General features: G+C 45.2%; 1 protein-coding gene across 1 annotated transcript in view; it reads left to right on the top strand.

Moving 5' to 3' along the window:
• The window catches only part of TANGO6 (transport and golgi organization 6 homolog), a gene marked incomplete in the record, with an annotated part of 435716 nt that overhangs the window by 86266 nt on the left and 328947 nt on the right, over positions 1–20503 (top strand). The window contains 2 exon segments of the mRNA XM_078784327.1: positions 1424–1600; positions 7297–7429. Coding sequence (XP_078640453.1) covers positions 1424–1600; positions 7297–7429 — 310 coding nt within the window.

Here is a 20503-nt window from a genome sequence, read left to right as displayed (position 1 = left end):
ATGATTACCAGTTATAATTTCATTTACCTCAATGAGGATATCACATGAGTTTTTCCAAAAAGAGCTGTCTATATGAAACCTATTAAAACATAAAATACAATACCAGCCCTTTTTGTTTTCTATTTGGTAGAATATGGGAACTACGTGCAAGTATCACCAGTTTGTTTCTGGGGTATAAAGCCAAGGGTAGAAAATCCTCTTCGTACCATATTTCTCCTGTAGTCTTGGCATCGAGTTGAAATTTTCATTTCATTTTACTGTCATGGTATTGTAATCATTTGTTGATACCAGCTTGATACATTTGGCTGTTTTCTCACCGTTCTTGTTGACGCCGTGTTTGCTCGCCCCTCTTGTTTTGGCCTACATTGTGCTTTGACCTTCCACCTAGATCATGATTTGAATTCATTTCACTTACTGGCCTTCCACCAGTTTTCAGATTTATGCTTCTTGCCTTAAAATTGGTATTTCCCTTGGCAGACTTAGTGATGACTTTATTTGTGCGTCCATTTGTTTAATTAATGATGTTGGATTTTATTTATTTATTCACTTCTGCATGGGTCCATGTATTAAAGAAAAATCCCCACTTTTTTTATTTGATACCTGCTGGACATTTCTAATTAGTGTTCGTACATTAGCACAAGTAAAACTTATATCTGCTGTTTACCTCCCCCCCCGCCCCCTCCGGTCCTGGGAGGACTCTGTTTGGATGGATTCCCCCCCCCCCCCCCCCCCCCGCCCAAGCCCCTCCTTTCAAGCCAGGTTCTCTCTGTCATATAAGCTGTTGTGGGCCATTTAATTTAATAAATTTTTTTTTTACATATATTTATTGATTCATTGTTTTTATCTGCATTTCATGGATCTGTTTAACAATTTCAACTATCATGTGACTTATGTACTAAGCCTGGTGTTGGCTTAGCGGTTAGGGTGCCGGTTTGGGATCCTAGGGTCCTGGGTTCGAATCCCGGTCGATCGCTGAATTAACGCCAGGGGGGTTGACTCAGCCTGTCATCCTTCCGAGGTCGGCAAATTTGAGTACCAGCTTGCTGGGATGAATGATCCCGGTGTGTACCCCGATTAGAATAGGTACACCGTATCCCTGCGCATCGTAAGAGGCGACCAAGGGATGGCGTCAGGAAGGGCATCCGGCCATAAAAACATTGCCTCAAACAGGGAACCATGATTGTCATGGGGCCCGCAAGGCTAACCCCTGCTCTAGTGGGGAAAATGGCCTTAAAACGATCATTCATGTGACTTATGTACTGTTACAAACCATCAGTCAATGTAAGATTCAGTAAATCAATGAAATGTATGAATTAATCGTTCTTGTCATTTAATTAGCAACAGCAGCAATCTGCATTAAATGGAGTGATCATGACAGTTATGTTGCACAGCAATGAAATGATTGAATCCTGTTTTATTTAAGGTCCTCTTGCCAAGAACTTATCTGCTGGTATATTTTGAAGGCTGAGCAAAGTCAGGTCATGGCTGTCCTCAAACAGCTCTGTGGCCTTCCAGGCCCACTGCCAGCCCTAAGGCCACGGTGTCTGTTCTTGGCCGGAGAAGGGGGTGGTGTGCGCTCAGTTATTCATTCAACAGATGAGTAAGTTTTGCTTTTGTTTTCAATTTGGAATACTGTATTTTACAATAGATGTACTTTATTACATCATTCATTACAATTATTTACATTCCATCAATAATTACTTTATTACATTACATCATTACAATAGATGTACTTAATAGATGTATTGTTATTTCTTTCATTTTTTTGCTCTGATGAAGGGTTAATGCTCCATATGAACCACACCTCATTTCCCATAGCCGTAAATGTATTTTTATGCCTCCGGCGACATATTTTCGGGTTGTCCTTCTGTACGTCTGTACGTCTGTACGCCCGTCCGTACGGGCTAAACCTCGTTTTTCTCAGCAACCATATGTCCGATTGAGACAAAACTTTCAGGGTAGGAGTGACACCCATGCAGAATGTTTTTATAATTGTGACGTCATAGGTCACATGGTATGGCAGCCATCTTGGATTTAAAGCAAATAATTAAAAATAATTTCTCGGAAACCACTGAATGGAAAAATTTGAAATTTTCCACATTGTCAAGTACTCCCAATGGGGAACAAAAGCATGATAATGATGACATCATAGGTGAAGTGGTATACCAGCCAAAAATGTTTTAATCAAATTCCTTATCGTAAAAATCTGAAATTGCATGCACATGATCTATGACCCATTTGTATTGAAATATACAATTTATGACATCATAGGTCACATGGTTTGGCAACTATTTTGGATTGAAGGGAAATATTAAATAATTATATCTCTGAAACCGCTCATCCTAGCAATGCAAAATTTTACAAATATCATCTAACAGCACTGTTGCATATAGTTTGAAAATGATGATGTCATAGGTCACGTGGTTTAGCAGCCACCTTGGATAGAAAAACGAACCTTATCAGATCAACACAAAACTTCACAAACATGATCCACTACCCATACATATGCAGAGTGATGACATCTACCCGTTGTGGGACTATGCAGAGGCATATTGGCGACACAGTCGCATTGTTCTAGTTTTTAATGGATTTTCAGTTCATTAAATCCATCATCTTTCCATCTCTCTATCTACAGCATCTGCATGTCTGCCTATCTATCAAATACATTATGTGTGTATATTTGACTGGGAAGCACTTGTAAATTTGTTCTGCTTGTTGCATCTTCACTATTGTTCTTGATACATATATTTGTACATACTGTAATTGGTAATACAGTAAGTTACACTCCAAATGACAGCCAGTGAATATATGTGAAATTATCATCACATGAGAAATTCTTCTTACTAAGCAGTTACTTATGTAAGTACAACAAATGACTATTACTTTAAAAAGAGATGAATTAAGGTGGGTGGTTAAAAAAAAGTTTTTAAGAATTACATAAATGCATCAGAGCAGGTGTGCCAGGCCTGTTAAAATTGGTGGATTTTCAATTCTGTCCATTAATTTAGTCATTTAACTTGTTGTATTGGCATATTTTGTAAGAGTATGCTGTGAGCAAGTTACTTTGAGCTATCTTATATACGACAGGGAGTCCGTGACTTACGAATGCTCGACTTACAAACACCCGGACTTGTGAACCAACTCCCCAATTAGGTGTTTTATGCCTCTGCTGCCAAAGTTGCCAGAGGCTTTATGTTTTTGGGTTGTCCGTCCGGCAGTCCATCCGTCCGTGATAGGTTTTCGTTACCGCGATATATTAAGAAAGGCTAAAGGGATCTGAGTCGAACTTAGATTTTAGAACCCGTGGGCTGATGCCGTCTGGTCCAGTTGCAGAATCGGAGTCAAGGTTTGACAGAAACTTCTCCACCTTGTCAGGAGAGAAGGACAAGGGTCCAGGAGCAGCTGGGTTTGACTGAGTAAATTGGGTACAGAGAGAGATGGGTTTGGGACCCAAGATTTTGAGGCAAACATAGAGTTGAGGCATTCGGCTTTGTCACATACGGTGTCGGCTGTGTAGCCGTTTGAGGTAAGGGAGGGGATGGAGGGGAAACAAACACCAGAAACAGATTTGACCAGACTCAACCAGGATTTGGAGGAGGGAGACAGGTTTGAGATTTTGAATTTGAAGTGAGGTAGATTTGTGGTGGATTAATGAGGATGGAAAACATCAAAGTTTTGGATGAGGGAAGATAAGAGATTGTGGTGAACAGCTGTTCTGAAGACCTGGAGGGAGGAGTGGGATCGATCTTTTTCTTTTTCTTTTTTTCTTTGCGTTTTTTTTTTCCCGGGAGCAGTCGAGTAATATATTTTGTGAAGATCATATGTTGAGGTTGTATATAGTGATTTGTTACCAACAACACAAATGTAATTATCACAGCAAATCAATGCAGGTTATTATTCATTATTATTTTTAAAAGTTGGAAGTATTAAGAACAACATCACGTCCGGTGACCAGCAACAGGGCACAGATCAAGAAAACATCACACGAGTGACCATTCTGTATGTGGTGAAACTGTTTGAGAAAGTGAGAAGATACTTCGCCAAGTTTGGCATTGCTACATCATATAAACCCGCTAGAAATCTGCACAGCCAGTTAGTTCATGTTATGGACAAGATCTGGAAGAATAGTGTTACGTTTGTGGGGGGTAGGTAAAAGGATCCCATCGTAAAGGTAGCACTGTATAGGAAATAGCTTGGACCGTGTAACGCTTAGGAGAATTCTCGATGTACAGTAAGTTGGGAAACTGGAGCTTAAGGTTGTTTATGTGTTCACCACACAGGGGGTGGGGGGAGGTGGTGTTGTGCTAATTATCGCTAGGGTCTAAGGCTAGTTTTCCCCAGTGCGTGATTACCCACTGTAAATTTCCCCTAACCTTTTTGCACAGCCTTTGAATTACAACTACCACAGCCGGCCATGAAAGTCACCTTTAAATGACAACAACCATGCTGGCAAGAAGCCAAATAGAGCCGGTCGGGGCAAGCTCCGCCCTCAGTGGACCTAATCGGAAAAAGGCCACCGGAGTGGTGCGATGGTGGAGTGGAGAAAGTGCCAGCAGGCCACGCCCCTGAAGGACATGATTGGCCCAGAGGACGTGGGCCGAGCATGAGGCGATGTTTGGAAGGAGCGTCAGGATTGGCTATAGAGGGTGAAAAGGAAGAGTCACTCTCTCTCTTGGCTTGAACAAGAAGCTGCGCCATCTTGGCTTTTTGCCCATCGTGCACTTGGTGGACTGGAGTTTTGGGTGGCGGTTTTTGGAACTCTTGCTGTGCCTGCATGAGGAGGTTTTGGCGGCTGTGCTGCTCTTCGGGGGAGCTGGGGCCACGTTGCGCTTGCCAGGCTGGGGAATCTGAAAGGAGGCCGGCTTGACTGCCTGTCTCACACCTGGGCATTTTTGCTGCACTAGCGCCATTTTGGGGCGTTCCAGCACGGGAGGCATCGGACCGGACCATCGCCATCACCTTTGCAAAATAACTTGTTGGGACGAGCTAAGTGTATACGCAAAAGGAAACATTTTATTTTTATTATCTATTCCCTTGTGTGTTTTTGCGACCATGTGGAGTGTCCCTCAAAGTAGGATTTTTTTTTTACCTCAGCACTCATTTTCATTCTTTGGTTTATTTTCATTAAATTCATTATGTTGCATTTTTCATTTGTCATGCGTTTATTTGTTGTGGTTTCAGATTAAACCCGTGTCCTTTTCGTTCAGCTAAATGTCTCGCAGCCTTCCATCTCACACACGCAATAACCGCCATTTTTGGCCTGATGCCTCGGGAGTAAAAAACTGTTTCGGCTATCCGTCACCGGTGATCTTAATCGCCGGTGACACGACAATAGGAAATGTGACTTGGTGTATGGCATCAGATATGGAGACCCATCATGCACTGAGACCTACATAGGAGAAACTCGGCAAACTCTTCAGGCCCGTATGAACCAACATCGTCGTCCAGCTTATGAAGAGGGTTTGAACTCTGCTGTATATATGCACCTGGACCTGCATGGTCACAGCTTTGATAATTAATAGTCAGGTAGTCATCTTAGACAGAGGGAAAAAAAAGTTTTTTGCTCGAGGTGTGAAAGAATCCATTTGGGGCAGAGTTGAATCACCATCTCTCAACAAAAGAGGCAGTTTGCAATTTAATCTGTCTCGCACATGGGACAAGGCTCGAGCATCTCTTCCAACCCCATCTGCAACCGTCACTTGACACCCGGATTGATCTACAGATCGGTTCACTCTGTCGACTGTGGAGGGCACGTGGTGATTCTTAAGCTTCTTCACTTCAACATCTGCCGTGACCAAGGTGGTTGGATTCTCACCAGAACGTCGGCTCTACCAACTAGTAGGTCCAGCTGTTTTCAATTATAAAGTTTTACTGAATTAATTATTACTAGTGAGGTACCCGTGCTACGCACGGGTGAGAGGCCAGGGGCAAACAGACAATGCAGAAACGGCGAATGCTAAAGCATGAAACCAATAAATTCCACATTCCTGTAGCACCTTCAGTCGCACATCAGACATGGACAGCAAGTTCGTGAAGGACTTCCATGAAAAACGTACTCGTTTGCAAAAAACGGGTACGTTTGTTCCATACCCAGTCAATGGTGAATCTGCAAATGGCGATCCACAAATTTCACGTTTATAAAGGAGAAACGATAACAGCATTTCGTCCTTCACTTGAACTCGATATCTCTTTTTTCATTCCAAACAGCATAACTCCAATCACAAATTAAATAGCATTAATATAAAAAATAAACTTTTAACAACATTCGTGACATAAACAAATATTTAAATCCTGATGTGAAGTTCCGTACGGTTGGGTGAATACAATTACGAATTCAAAATCGGAATTGTATTCACTCAATTCCAATCATCAATTGATTCTTTAACAAAGTACTGTTTTAAATGACGGTTGTGTTGGGATATTATCAAACACGCTCATTGCCGGAATCTGTCCACTTCCGCATTCGCGGCAGGTTCATAATTCTCATCAAAATCTAAACAGTATTTGTAGAATTTCAATAAAAGCCACATCACTGTTCATATCAGTAAATATTATTCCATTGTGTTTGGAAAATCTGGAAAATTGGAAAAACAATATAGCCTATTTTACTCCAGGGGGTCCCAGGATTACCCACCCAAAATATCGTTATGATCGGTTCAGCCGTTTTTGCGGTACCTGGGAACGGACGGACAGACAGACAGACATTTGGTGAATTATAGTAAGATAGTGTTTACACATGCTTCTGCTATTTAAAAAATTGCTTTACACTGGTTTATTTATAACACCTCTGTGTTCAGGCCTTAAGTGAGTATGTTCTTATACCCTGCCTGGGTTTTTCCCAGGAGCGATAGAGTAATATGTTTTGTGATCATCATGCAGGAAATATTTAAATACATATTTCATTGAATTTCGCTGGCAACGCCGGGTACTTCAGTTAATTATTACTATTTCACATATGGAAACGTGTTGATTTTTTTAAATTATTTTTATTTTATAACTTATCTGCTTACTTTCCACCAGTGTTTGTAACTTTGATGCAGGTAAAACATATGCTTTTGAAGTAGCATTTCACAGCATCTTTTTTTTCAATGCCACTGTCCAACAATATAAGTTATAAATATTTATTCAAGTCAAACTACTTTTTTTCGAGCATTGCTTTTATGTTGCTGACATGAAGCAGAAAAGGGTACTGGTGTATTCTTTTTTCTGAAGCTACAACTTCAATATCTCTTCGTCGCCAAAATATTTTAATTGAAGAGCAATTCTATTGTAGTGGCCTTGTTTGTGCATGTACAGGGAGGTGGATGAAGATGAGGTGCTCTATTGCAAGCTGCAGGAGCACCAGTGGAAATTGGATTGTGTGTGCAACCTGCTGGAGTCTCTCTGTGACTCCACCCTACCAGGGAAATTTTTCCTCACTTGCCTCAAGGTCAGCAAAGTTTCTTCAGAAGAAACCATATATTTTCCCTGCCATTGTCTCACTATGCTTGACATTGTTCATTGTAAAACGACATCCTCATTTATTTTGGTTTAGGGAAACAATAATGAAATCTGGCCGAAACGCAAAAAAAATATATATATATATATATATATATATATATATTGTTACAGACGCGGCTTAGATGTTATTTACCGAGTGGTTTGGTATGACCACGTCTGCACAGGTTACCCGATTATACCCGAACGTTGACTAATCGCGCTACGCTAGGTCAATGAAGGAAAAGACACACGGCTGGGATTAAAATGACACGACACCAGGGATACGGTTCTCAAAACCTCCGGAGGAGGTTATATTCGTTCGGAAGGTTAGATTACAACTACAAGAGGGACAGCAAAGGAAGATAGGCACTTAGACACAATCTTATATTATTCCCGACAGACCACAGAGAAACAGGACAAAAACTGACTCACACGGGGATTGATGGCAAGGAAAGCGGGTATTCGATGGCTCAAGGTGCACTCTTGGCTCAAGGACAGAATCGACCCGGTCCGGTCCAGAGATGCGGGAGGTTTCACAGCGCTCGAGGTGGCGTCTTGTCGTCTCAAGCTGGGGGCGCATCTGACGTCACGTCCGGTGAGTCGCTTCGTATATCCGGCGGGGAGTGACACGCCCTCGGCTCGTTAGCTCCGCCCCAGATGGAATCGGCACGTCGCTTCTCATTGGGTGCGTGCGGGGGGGTTACCGGCTCCGCCCTTGACGAGGAGCTGACAAGGAGCCCCTTCGTGGTAACCCCGTCGGAGCGCATCGTCAATGGCGGCTAACCGAGCCGGTGTGAGGACGCACACTCCTCCGCGCAGCGCCGTTGTTGTAGTTGTTGTTGTAATTGTTGTTGTAGTTGTAGTTGGAGTTGTTGTTGTTGTTGTTTGGGGAAGAAGATGGAAGGAGGTATGGGAAGGTCCTAAACTCACTACTGGTGCCATATAATCACATTCTGGTGCAACGAAGAGTCAGAATTAATGGAAAGGAGTCCTTAACTGACATAGACTAAGAATAACTAGCAAGATGTCCGAAAGTTGTCTACGTGAGATGCGGTGGACCTGGGCACGACATTTAATGGGGGAAAAAGGGGAAGGTCGGTTCTACAGAATGTTGTTTACAGACAATGGGACTAGGGAATGGGGGATTGGGGATAGTTGGGGAGTATTGGGGAAATAGGGGAATATTTACAAGTGGATATGGAGGCCAAATTCCATATTCGCAACATTGCACCCTTCTCTACCCTCGGGGCGTCCCGACCCGATAAATTTTTACCTACTTTAGTGTGGCACGCAATGTAGTTCCCTCTACTATTAACTCTACCCTGAGTGCGACAGTTTTACAGATATTCACAAATGAGTAAATATGTCCCCCTGCGACGTTGCACCCTTCTCCTCACAGAAACACACCCACAGGATAACCGAATCCGGAAAGAATCCTCAAACTAAACATACAGCCGGTAGGGAGCATTATTTACACAAGACTACGCTGATATTTACACTACGATCCAGGACCTGTTTTTGGAGGAACACATGCAGATGTTATGCATAGAGAGAGCACGCATGCCAGCATCGATACACCAACCCACGAGTGCTCTGTGGCCTACGGCCTTTAATAACGTGCAGAGCACCCTTTCCCAGCACGAAAAGCACCACCCCATCACACAGTCAGCACCATCCGGTGCACCAATAAAGTGTTTATGAATTATTGTGTGGTGTCGCAGCCGGCCGATGTTCTGCCGCTGGTCTTGCCTTCGTGTGGTGCACTTGGCCTTCTTACTTCTTTCAAAAATAAAGAAAGGCGCCAACCGCGTCCATTTCTTTATTGTGGCCGTCAGGGGGCCAACTAAAAGTGGTTCACCTTGTATGGCATAGGTGCCACGTTGACCCATAGGTCCATCCATGGGTGGTGCTTGGCCGCAAAAGAACTGCGGTCCATTGTGGGTGGCCACAAACATTGCGGTCCATATGGTGTATCGATCCAAGCAGCAAGCAGCGAAAGTGCAGGCCCACAACTGCGGAGCCAGCACCTCTCTCTCCTCTCTCTCTACCCCAAAGCCAGATCCTCGGAGGTGGGAGACAAAAGAAGCAGACAAGTGAGTAAGGTGGTAAGGGCGCAAAAGTGCACGCAATGTAAGGTAATGCACACTGGGGGCACATGGGAACCAGGTGAGACAGGTACGTTCCTACCGTACGCCCCCCCCCCCCCACCAGGTAACCTACATGGCCCCTCCCTTACCCCTTACTGTATCCACAAAACACAACACTACCCATAAACATCTACTTTACAAATCAACAAACATCCCTACTGTCTTCCCCGTTCCTCCCATAAACCAAATTCGTCTTCTCTCCCTCCTAACCAATCAAATTTGCTATTTCCAACTTTCCTCAAAATTTGCCATCTCCAACTCAACATCATAATTTGCCATCACCAATTCATCATCAGTCCCTCCTAAGGAGGGAGAGATGGAATCACCCCAATGTCTCATCCACGTCGTGATGCGTCTCACAAATCCTCACAGCAATTCTCATTTCCTGCACACAGAACAAAGAAAACACAGGTGTGGAGTCATCATCATCACCACAGGTAAGTGGCTGCGTATGGTGCGACAGGTTCATCAATCCTAACTATTTCCTAAATGAATTTAACAACTTTACACTACCCGGGGTCTTTCTCCGGCCAAACCATTGGCCCTCTTACACTATGGGTTCTAAAAACCAATTCCCATTGGCCAGACTGTGGTGCTTTTCATTTTGGGGTCTCACTCCCCCGATTCATCTCCCGGTGCCCTCGCACAATTTCTGGGCTGTGGCGTGTACCTCTCCCAGTGGGTCTACCCACCTGCACACCTCCACCACTGCAGTTGCCTCCGAGCTTACCTGCTCCTTACCCTAACCTAACTACCTGGGGAAGGCCCTCTGGCGCTCTCCCCACTCGGTGCCCTCTCTGGCACTGGGCTGCCCGATCCACACCCGGGATCCTCAGGCACCCACTCACAACTACCGGCTCCCAGAGCCCACCTGCGGCCTCACCTGGCCGACATCCTCACAGTGGTGGAGTGCCCAACCAACTACACACACTAACAGGCTACACGCCCAGCCATTTCCACAACACTAATGCACCCATTCACAATACCATTCTGTCACCCGCACCACAGATGCCAATATCCAACCACAATTTACCTGTACCCTCTACCTAACACTTACACTACCCGCCCCGGGTACTCGTGAAAAGGGTCCACTCTTCCCCCATCCACACCTTCGCACCATGCACACCACTCCGTACCACTTACTCCAACTCTCTCCACACACCTGTACTTGCACACCTGTGCTCTCACACCTGGTGCCACCTGCACCCTTCTCTCCCCAAGCGCATTCGCGCTGATCCACAACACTCACTACTCATACACGGCTCCACACACCTGTCCAGTTGCACACCTGTGCAATCACACCTGTTCAATTCTCACACACACGGCATCATCTCAGCTAACTACTCCCTTCTGAAACTTGCGCTTCCCAGTCGTCCCTTTAAACTATTGCGCTCCCTCGTCATTATCATCCACACTAATCTACCTGCGTCCCCACTACAGGTATCAGTCACTAACTAAACTTAACGTTACCTAATGTCAATCTCTTCTAGATCCCTACAATATAACCTAACCCACCCGGGCTAGTTTTCACTGCCATACACCCCATAATCTAGTGCTCCTTTGCCCCCATATGGGAAGGGTGGCAGGGATGCCAACCTTACCCACCGGGCCCATCGCTCACTACCAATTTTGCACATCAAATTTCAACAAATTAAAAATTTGCCAATCACTACCCATCATCTGCCAATCACTACTGCCAATCCCTTGCCAATCATCAAATTTTGTTTTTCTCTAATTTTGGGTCCAAAACACTAACCTCATCACCCAGTCTACTCACTAATGCCTCTCGGTGCGCCAACTCCTATCCAAAGCCCGGCTTCGTAAAGCCAAGCCATGAATGCGGGTTGTTCTGTGCCAGCGGCTGGATACGTCCCGCATTCGGTGCAGGGACGGGGGCTTACCCGGGCCGAGATCCCACGCACCATCTCGGCGTGGAGCCATCCAATGTCCCGATCTCGACCTGCCGGACTGCCTCAACAAAAAGTGGTCGCCATGACGACCCTTTCTATCGGGCTGCCCGCTCCGCCTAGTGGAGCACGGACGCGGCCGTTCAAAGCGAGGCCCAGCACGCACCGAGGGCCCGCTTCGGCTAAAAGTCGACCTAACCTCTAACCTGGTTACCGTCGATGCTTCACCTGGATTCTTACACCCCGCAGCCCGTTCCTTGCTCACACATGCAGCCGTCTCCATGCTCCTCGTACCTTTCCTTACACACCCAGGTACTCCCATTCTACTCACAGCCCTGGTCACACACCTGACCACCGAACACTTTGGCACACATTCGTTGGTAGCACACCTCACCAACACACCTCTTCGCACCCCCTCCTCGGTCACCTCCTCTGTGACAATCACAGGTGTGCTCTTACTCGCACATCCTACCACGTGCCTCACTACCAATTCCAGCGTGCATTCCCACTCACGCTCTACCATTCCAGGTGTGCATCCTTCCATCCCAGGTGTACATCCTCGCTCACCTGTCACAAACAACTCACTCTCCTTGTCACTCGTACTACTCTCACCACCATTCTTGACAGCGCACTCACCCTTACTCTTGACAGCGCACTCTTTCCTCAGGCACCTGGCCGTTACACACCTTTCTCGCGCACACTCTTGCGCACACTCTCCCGTCACACCCTCTGTAACACTCACCACAGGCATGCATTCTTCCTTGCCTTTGACAGCGCACTCTCTCCCCATGCACCTGTCCGTCACACACCTTTCTCGCGCACACTCTTGCGCACACTCTCCCGTCACACCCTCCGGACCAGCCATACACCTCACTCGTGGCCTCTCACGAACATCCGGGTCTATCTCGACCCCCAAGCTTATTAAATCACCTGGCGCATCATACGCACGACCATATTGGTCACCACTTACACCGGGTCCTCTTTCTCTTCGCTTCTCCTCCATCACCTGCGAATCCCTCATCCGGTTAATGAGCACATCATCACGATCCGAACACAGACTTTGGACCAATTCTTTTACTTCCTCCTTTATCTCTTTCTTATCCTCTCTCCGTCGCTTCTTAATTTCGCTCACCCCTTCTTCCACTTCTTCTAATTTCTGCTTCACCTCCTTCATCTCTTCGTGCGCCCCTTTAAGTTCTTCCTCTAACTCCACTTTATTTTTTTCTATGTGCTCCCGCACCTCCCGCTCTTTAACCTCCATCACCTCTACCACCTTGTCCATTTTCCTCGTCAGGTCCTCATGTACCGTCTGACACTCTTTTTTAATTACCCCTACGTCCTTTTTCATCTCCTTCTGTGTCGATTTTAAACCCTCTATTACCGCTGTGTTCTTCTTTACCTGGTCCCCCAACTCCTTTTGTCCCACTGTCAGTTGTTCTACTCCCAGCGTCAACTCCTCTATACCACCTTGCAATTTTACAGTCCCCTTTCTCACCTCTTTCTCCATGCGCTCCTTACAGTGCCTCACCTCCTCGCGCACTCCTCCGACCTCCTCACTCACTCCTCTCCTGATCTCCTCTCCCATCACTTGCATCTCCTGCCCAGATGCCACCCTCATCTGCTCCATTTCCTCCCTGTGAGCATCCAGTTTGGCTTCTACCCCCATTCTGACCCCCTTTATCTGCTGCCCCATTTGGTTAACTTCCCTTTCCGCTTGGTCCCTCATGTCCCTCAATTTGCCTTCCATGGTGTTTTCTAACCCCTCTAACCCTTTTTGCATCCCTTCCATTTGATTCTCTTGAGCGGCCATTCTGTTTTCTACCCCCATTAACCCCTCCTGTATTTCCCCTAATCTATTGTCTAATTTCCCAAATTTCTCGTCTAATCCCTTAAAATTATTGTCTAATCCCCTAAAATTATTGTCTAATCCCTCACCAGTACCCCTCGCTTCGTCCCTCATTACCCCCATTTGGCCCTCCAATCGCTCACCCTGAGCATCCATCCGGTTCCCCATTACCCCCATTTGGCCCTCCAATCGCTCACCCTGAGCATCCATCCGGTTCCCCATTACCCCCATTTGGCCCTCCAATCGCTCACCCATTTGTTCCATAAGGGCCCTCATTTGCAACATAAAAAGGTTCGGATCCACCAGGGGCGCTGCCACGGTCGCGGGCGTGGACGCCGTGGCCACCTCGTGCGTGACAACGCTATTTTGCGACCCTGCCGCCCTCACTGCTTCGCTCCTCCTCGCGTCCCTCAATTTGGTCCTGGACCGACCCTGCCTCACTCTCCCCTACCGGACCCCAGCTGTCTTGGTCTGCCATAGCGCGACTTTCAAAATTCGGGTTTTTATTTCCGTATAACAAAATCAAATTTCGCCGTTATAATTTCGCGTGGGAAACGCGCTCCGAATTGATTCTACTACAAATTTGGGCCTAATAAATTTAGTCCCGGGTTCGAATTCCACTCCTCGACACCAATTGTTACAGACGCGGCTTAGATGTTATTTACCGAGCGGTTTGGTATGACCACGTCTGCACAGGTTACCCGATTATACCCGAACGTTGACTAATCGCGCTACGCTAGGTCAATGAAGGAAAAGACACACGGCTGGGATTAAAATGACACGACACCAGGGATACGGTTCTCAAGACCTCCGGAGGAGGTTATATTCGTTCGGAAGGTTAGATTACAACTACAAGAGGGACAGCAAAGGAAGATAGGCACTTAGACACAATCTTATATTATTCCCGACAGACCACAGAGAAACAGGACAAAAACTGACTCACACGGGGATTGATGGCAAGGAAAGCGGGTATTCGATGGCTCAAGGTGCACTCTTGGCTCAAGGACAGAATCGACCCGGTCCGGTCCAGAGATGCGGGAGGTTTCACAGCGCTCGAGGTGGCGTCTTGTCGTCTCAAGCTGGGGGCGCATCTGACGTCACGTCCGGTGAGTCGCTTCGTATATCCGGCGGGGAGTGACACGCCCTCGGCTCGTTAGCTCCGCCCCAGATGGAATCGGCACGTCGCTTCTCATTGGGTGCGTGCGGGGGGGTTACCGGCTCCGCCCTTGACGAGGAGCTGACAAGGAGCCCCTTCGTGGTAACCCCGTCGGAGCGCATCGTCAATGGCAGCTAACCGAGCCGGTGTGAGGACGCACACTCCTCCGCGCAGCGCCGTTGTTGTAGTTGTTGTTGTAATTGTTGTTGTAGTTGTAGTTGTAGTTGTTGTTGTTGTTGTTTGGGGAAGAAGATGGAAGGAGGTATGGGAAGGTCCTAAACTCACTACTGGTGCCATATAATCACATTCTGGTGCAACGAAGAGTCAGAATTAATGGAAAGGAGTCCTTAACTGACATAGACTAAGAATAACTAGCAAGATGTCCGAAAGTTGTCTACGTGAGATGCGGTGGACCTGGGCACGACATTTAATGGGGGAAAAAGGGGAAGGTCGGTTCTACAGAATGTTGTTTACAGACAATGGGACTAGGGAATGGGGGATTGGGGATAGTTGGGGAGTATTGGGGAAATAGGGGAATATTTACAAGCGGATATGGAGGCCAAATTCCATATTCGCAACAATATATATATATATATATATATATATATATATATATATTAGGGTGGTGCTCAAAATAATTTCTTTTAAATATTTACTGGGACATGGCTTTATGTTGTTCCTTTTGTTCCAAAATGAAAGGACACCAAATATGAAAGCAATCTGATTTTATTTAGGGGTGCCACATCAGCCTTCAATCTAAAGGTGTCTACAAAACTTTTCTATATATGGATCGAAAGCAAAACCAGAAGTTTGTTTTATGAAAATCCACCCTCCACTCACTTTCTTTGTTTTCTAGCAAACACAAGTTACAATAGCTGCACAAATAGCACTATATTGCTATGAAAACTCAAATTCAATGATAACAATCCAAATGTTCAGTTCATAAAATGAAGAGACACCATATCACATAATATTTAAAAACCCAAATATAATGAGAAATGTAACTCCTATTTCTGGGCCTGTTTCACCACTGTTGCCTTCTTGGCATCGGGGTACATCTTCCTGTGAGCAGCAACAACTTGGAGCAGAGCTTGCTTTTGCTCTTCATCCTTTGTAAGGAGCTTATTGTAGTCTTGTATCAATGCGACACCCCTTTCTGCCCTGTCGTTCACCACGACTAAGCCACTGGCGTCTTTCTTTGCTTCCTGAAAGCTGGTTTCTTGCTCCCATGAACCAGGATCCTTATCCATCCAATCAGTTGGGGTCCCTAGGATGCTGAAGAAATGCTTGGTGTGTTTTGTTATGAGGCCAGCGATTGACAGGGCGGTTCCTCGTTTGATAGCTGGTCTCTTTGGAGAGGGGTTTTCACCGTCATTTTTCAATGCTTCAATCATATTGATCTTGCTTTCTTTGTCAATTCTGGTGTCAAAGAATGCAAATGCCACTAGTACTGGGCTCATGTACCACGTGTGGCGGCCAAGTGCCTTCAAGGCTGCCTGAGCCATCTTCTGATTGATTTGTTCAAACTTTTCCAACTTCTTGAAGAGGTTAATGTCATTCAGGGGAGCCTCAATAGCTTGTGGAGCCCGAAACCAAGCCTGTACATACACAAGGCAGACAAAAATGTTGAAGGCTCGGAGTTCTCTCGCCTCTCGAAGTGTCAAGTGGAACTCTGACCGAAACATGAACACCTGTAGTGAATATAGTGCTTTTGCCATCCATCTGGCTCTGTGCATTGCTCCTGGAGCCATGATCCGGATTCCACGAGGTGGGATTCCTCCCATGTAGATGACAGTCAGTTCTAGGAGTTCACGATAATCATCTCGTGGCTGCTGATCTTTCAAACACACAAGAACGTTTTTGCTTCCAACACAGTGTCTACAGATCCCATTGAAGCCTTCCTCTCTGAGAATTGATCGTGAAGAAACCTCCTGTCCTCGGGGTTGGTGATTATGGCCTCCGAATCTGCATGCCTAAGATCAAACGTCTTCTCCAAGGAGGCCTTGAAGGATGCTTCCTTTTTCTCTTGGGTCGCACCACCCCGCTTTGCACCTTTTTGGAGGCTCCTCCATTCTTCATATAGCCTCTCCAAACGATGGATGCAGTGCTGCTTCGTCGTTGTAGGTAGGTGAGCTTTTTCCCAGAACTTCACAACCTCTTCAATGGTGAGGGTTGCACTCTCCCGGGCAGTGCGATTCTTCTTCTTCAGGTGATGGAAAAACAGGACAAGAGATTGATGCACAGTCGGGAGCTTGGCACATACATACATACATACATACATACTAGGGTGGTCCAAAAATGCAAAAAAATCACTTTTTTATCTGGATTTTGATGCTCGATTGGATTGTTGTTAGAAATGGTCTAAATCATTCACCCAAAAAATATTTTGCATCTGAGTCATCGATAAACTCATACACACTCAACATATAAATTTGTCATTTTGGTCAATTTTAATGAAAATCGTCCATGTTGAGAGGCTTACAAAGACTTTAGAAATATTTTTTTCCTAAATAATGTCATTGATGGTACATACCCCTGTGAAGTCCTCATGGTCGAAACATGAGTCAGACATGTATGAACATGTTTCAAACATGTTTCAAGCATTGTCAAACATGTTTCGACCATGATGATTTCACACTCACAGGCGCAAGCGCATGCAAAAAGTCATGAACCACAAAATGGCTTAGTACAATAGTGCATGTACTTTTTCCACCTAGGTTGCTATTGGATTGTTCTCATTTAGCCAAATTTGGTGAAAAACGCCATATTTCAATTGAAGTGTGTATGAGTTTCTAGATGGAATTGAGCGAAAATATTTGGTGGGTGAATGTTTTAGACCATTTCTAACAATAATCCAGTAGAGCATCAAAATCGGAGAGATCAATGTTTTTTGGACCACCCTAATACATACATACATACATACGGACAGACAAATACTGTTCTAGATGGCTTTGCCCTATGGGCTACGCCGTAAAAATGTATCTAGAAATTGGGTGTGCGTTTTGTATTGTTCATGGTAAAAAATCAAAATGTTGGGTTTTTTTGCAGTCTGTCCACAACATCATTACCGACATGTGTTGTGAACGATAATGTCTACTTACAAAGAAGCCACATTTAAGCGGATTTATGTCATGAATTGTTATGTGTACTGCATTGTATTTTCAAATTGGCCTTGTGAAATCAAAATAGGGTCCGGCCCTCTTTGAGCAATGAATTATGTGTCAGTACTTGACCATAAACAGCCAACGCAGCTTCGTTGTGATGTTGTGTTGTGACAAAGCGATGCAGCTTTGTTTTGACGTGTAACGCAGCTTTTATTTAATGGTGGAATTTTAAATCGGTCTTGTTAAATCAAAACGGCATCTTTGCATACATGCAGTGAGAAAATGTTGCGATGGGTTTTTGAGAACGTTTATTTGTGGGCCACAATTTCAAACATAGCAAGCACTAAGTCAAATTCACAATTGACGATTTAATGGACACTCTAACATTGTTGTCATCAAAGTGTTATTTTACTGTAGTATTGCAAAAGTCTAAGTGCGTATTATTAATGGTACCGAACAAATTTAATATATTGCACAACAAATTTGAGATCCCATGGGGCGTATTATACAGACAACCCTTAAATATTACATTATAGAAGATACATATCTGTGGATTACGAAAGACAACAAGACTCGAGGGAAACTGCAAGCTGAGGAATTCCAACATCAGTCATAGACACATTCCTGATTTCAGGCATCGTCGACAAGTCAAAATCGGTTTTAAATGCAGAGCATATAAGGCAACTTGTGTACTGTGCAGGATCACATTTTTTGTGGTTTTATTTATTAAAACCATAACGATGTGGATTGGCCCAATGTAGTTTTGTGGAAAATTGTACCGTCCACTGGTGTGGCATTTCACTCTCAGGAAATAAATGTTTTTACAAGAGTCGGTATTTTGTTGAGTAGACCATTTTAATGGTCCAAATACTGTATACTTTTCTCCTCAAGTCTAATCTTTGAAGTTCCAATCAAAATGCGTTCAGACACTGGCATCAGGTTTGACTCCATCTGCAGTGGGAAGTTGTCTGTTCTCAATTATCATCTCAAATATTTACACATCTACATTTAATTACAAAAAGAGAAAGACAACACGTTATCACAGTACAGTACATACAATTTATTAGCTTCTTGTAACTTTCACATATTCAAGGATGCATAACTTTCACAATATTTCACATTTCACATATTCAAATCACACAGGTATCTCGACATTGCATGAGAATACAGCTCTGGTCCCCTTTGGATAGCTGTACTTATTTAATATTAGCCTCGCCCTTTCCAGACTGCTACTGTAATTGGTGTGAGTGTGTGCGTGCACACACATGCATTAAATCTATAGATCTAATGACCCTCCAAATCTTCACCTCATCCCTACACCTGATCATATATCTCCCATTCAAGACAAGTGTATACAGTATATGGAAAGAATAGCAAAGATTCCAATGTCCACCCATATCTGTATTTGGCATTCAAGAACATCACATTTAAATCCAAGTCTTTCTTCAGTGCCACATCCAGCCCACTCCAGGTCATAGCCCAATCATGGGGACCCACACCAATCATGACAGCCAATCAGGCCTGTCGTGGACATGTCTGCCGGGGTAGCTTCACTCATGCATCCTCTGGGGCAATTGGCGATCGGCTTACTGGCACGCTCCCCACCAGCAAGTACAATAGTGGAATGTCACGGCCTGCCAATGAGCCAATCGCTGGCCCAGATGAAGCGGCCTGGTTGGAACAAACACGTGGAGTCGCCATTCCACGTGGGGAGACCTGGCCCGGACCTATTCCAGCTTCAGACGAAGGAGAACACCAAACGCGAGGTCGTTATAAAAAAAATATTTTTACAGGAACAAATGCTGTTAGCGTAGCTGCCACACACACATCTCACTCACATGGACATACAAACGAATACACGAGACACAACACAGCCACTGAGCTTAGGGGGTGTGCTGTCACTTTCCGGGGCACTCTAGGTACCAGCTACATCACAACAATGGTGCCTCATTTCTCACCCCACTCAGACGGGCATTTCCTCCTTCTCATGGATGGCAACCTATGGGGTTGTCCATGCTCCTAACCATTTAAATGCTGAACAATAAGCAAGGGAGCAACACGTACCATTTAAAAAAATCTTTGGTATGACTCAGCTGGGGTTTGACCCACTGACCGCCCAGACCCGAAGTGGACGCTCTAACCATTAAACCATTGAGTCTGTTTAAACGAGTCTATGGGCCTATCACTTCACCATCTCAGACAGGTCAGTTGTCTCTCTGTCTTTTACCGCCTCCTTTCTGGTCTTGCACCCTCTGCTTTTGCCATGCTTTGTCTATTCTAGGTTTCTACAGGGCACATATGGTCCACCATCAACCCCGTTCTGGTGAAACTACCCAAATTCAGGATCACTGCTCGCCTCCAATCATTTGTTCGTCTTTTTTTCTCACCTGTGGAACCAACTTCTACATTCTCTTCAATCTCAATCTCCCCCCCCCACCCCCCAGGTCTTCAAGACAGCTGTTCACCACCATCTCAGTTCGTCCCCAATCGAAAACCATGTTATTTCTTTCCCTTGTTAAGCACCATCCCCCCAATATATAGCATGATATCTCAAAAAGTTATGGACGGATTCGGACAAAATTAGGTGAATGGGTTTGGTAGATTACAAGAACAAGCCGATTGGATTTTAGAGATCCTGATACAGAACCAGCCTATCAGTAGGATACAAAACGTAAACTGTTCAGCCTGGTGGAGATGTGCACTCTCCTGAGTGCCATCCTAATTACCTCCGCCACTGAAACCCTGGTGTTGGGCTAGCGGCTAGGGTGCCGGCTTAGGATCCTAGGATCCTGGGTTCGAATCCCGGTCGATCGCTGAATTAACGCCAGGGGGGTTGACTCAGGCTGTCATCCTTCCGAGGTCGG

The sequence above is a fragment of the Myxine glutinosa genome, chromosome 9 (genome assembly GCF_964187855.1).
Source record: "Myxine glutinosa chromosome 9, kmMyxGlut1.1, whole genome shotgun sequence".
Lineage (NCBI taxonomy): Eukaryota > Metazoa > Chordata > Myxini > Myxiniformes > Myxinidae > Myxine > Myxine glutinosa.
This window is presented reverse-complemented; position numbering and strand designations above follow the sequence as displayed.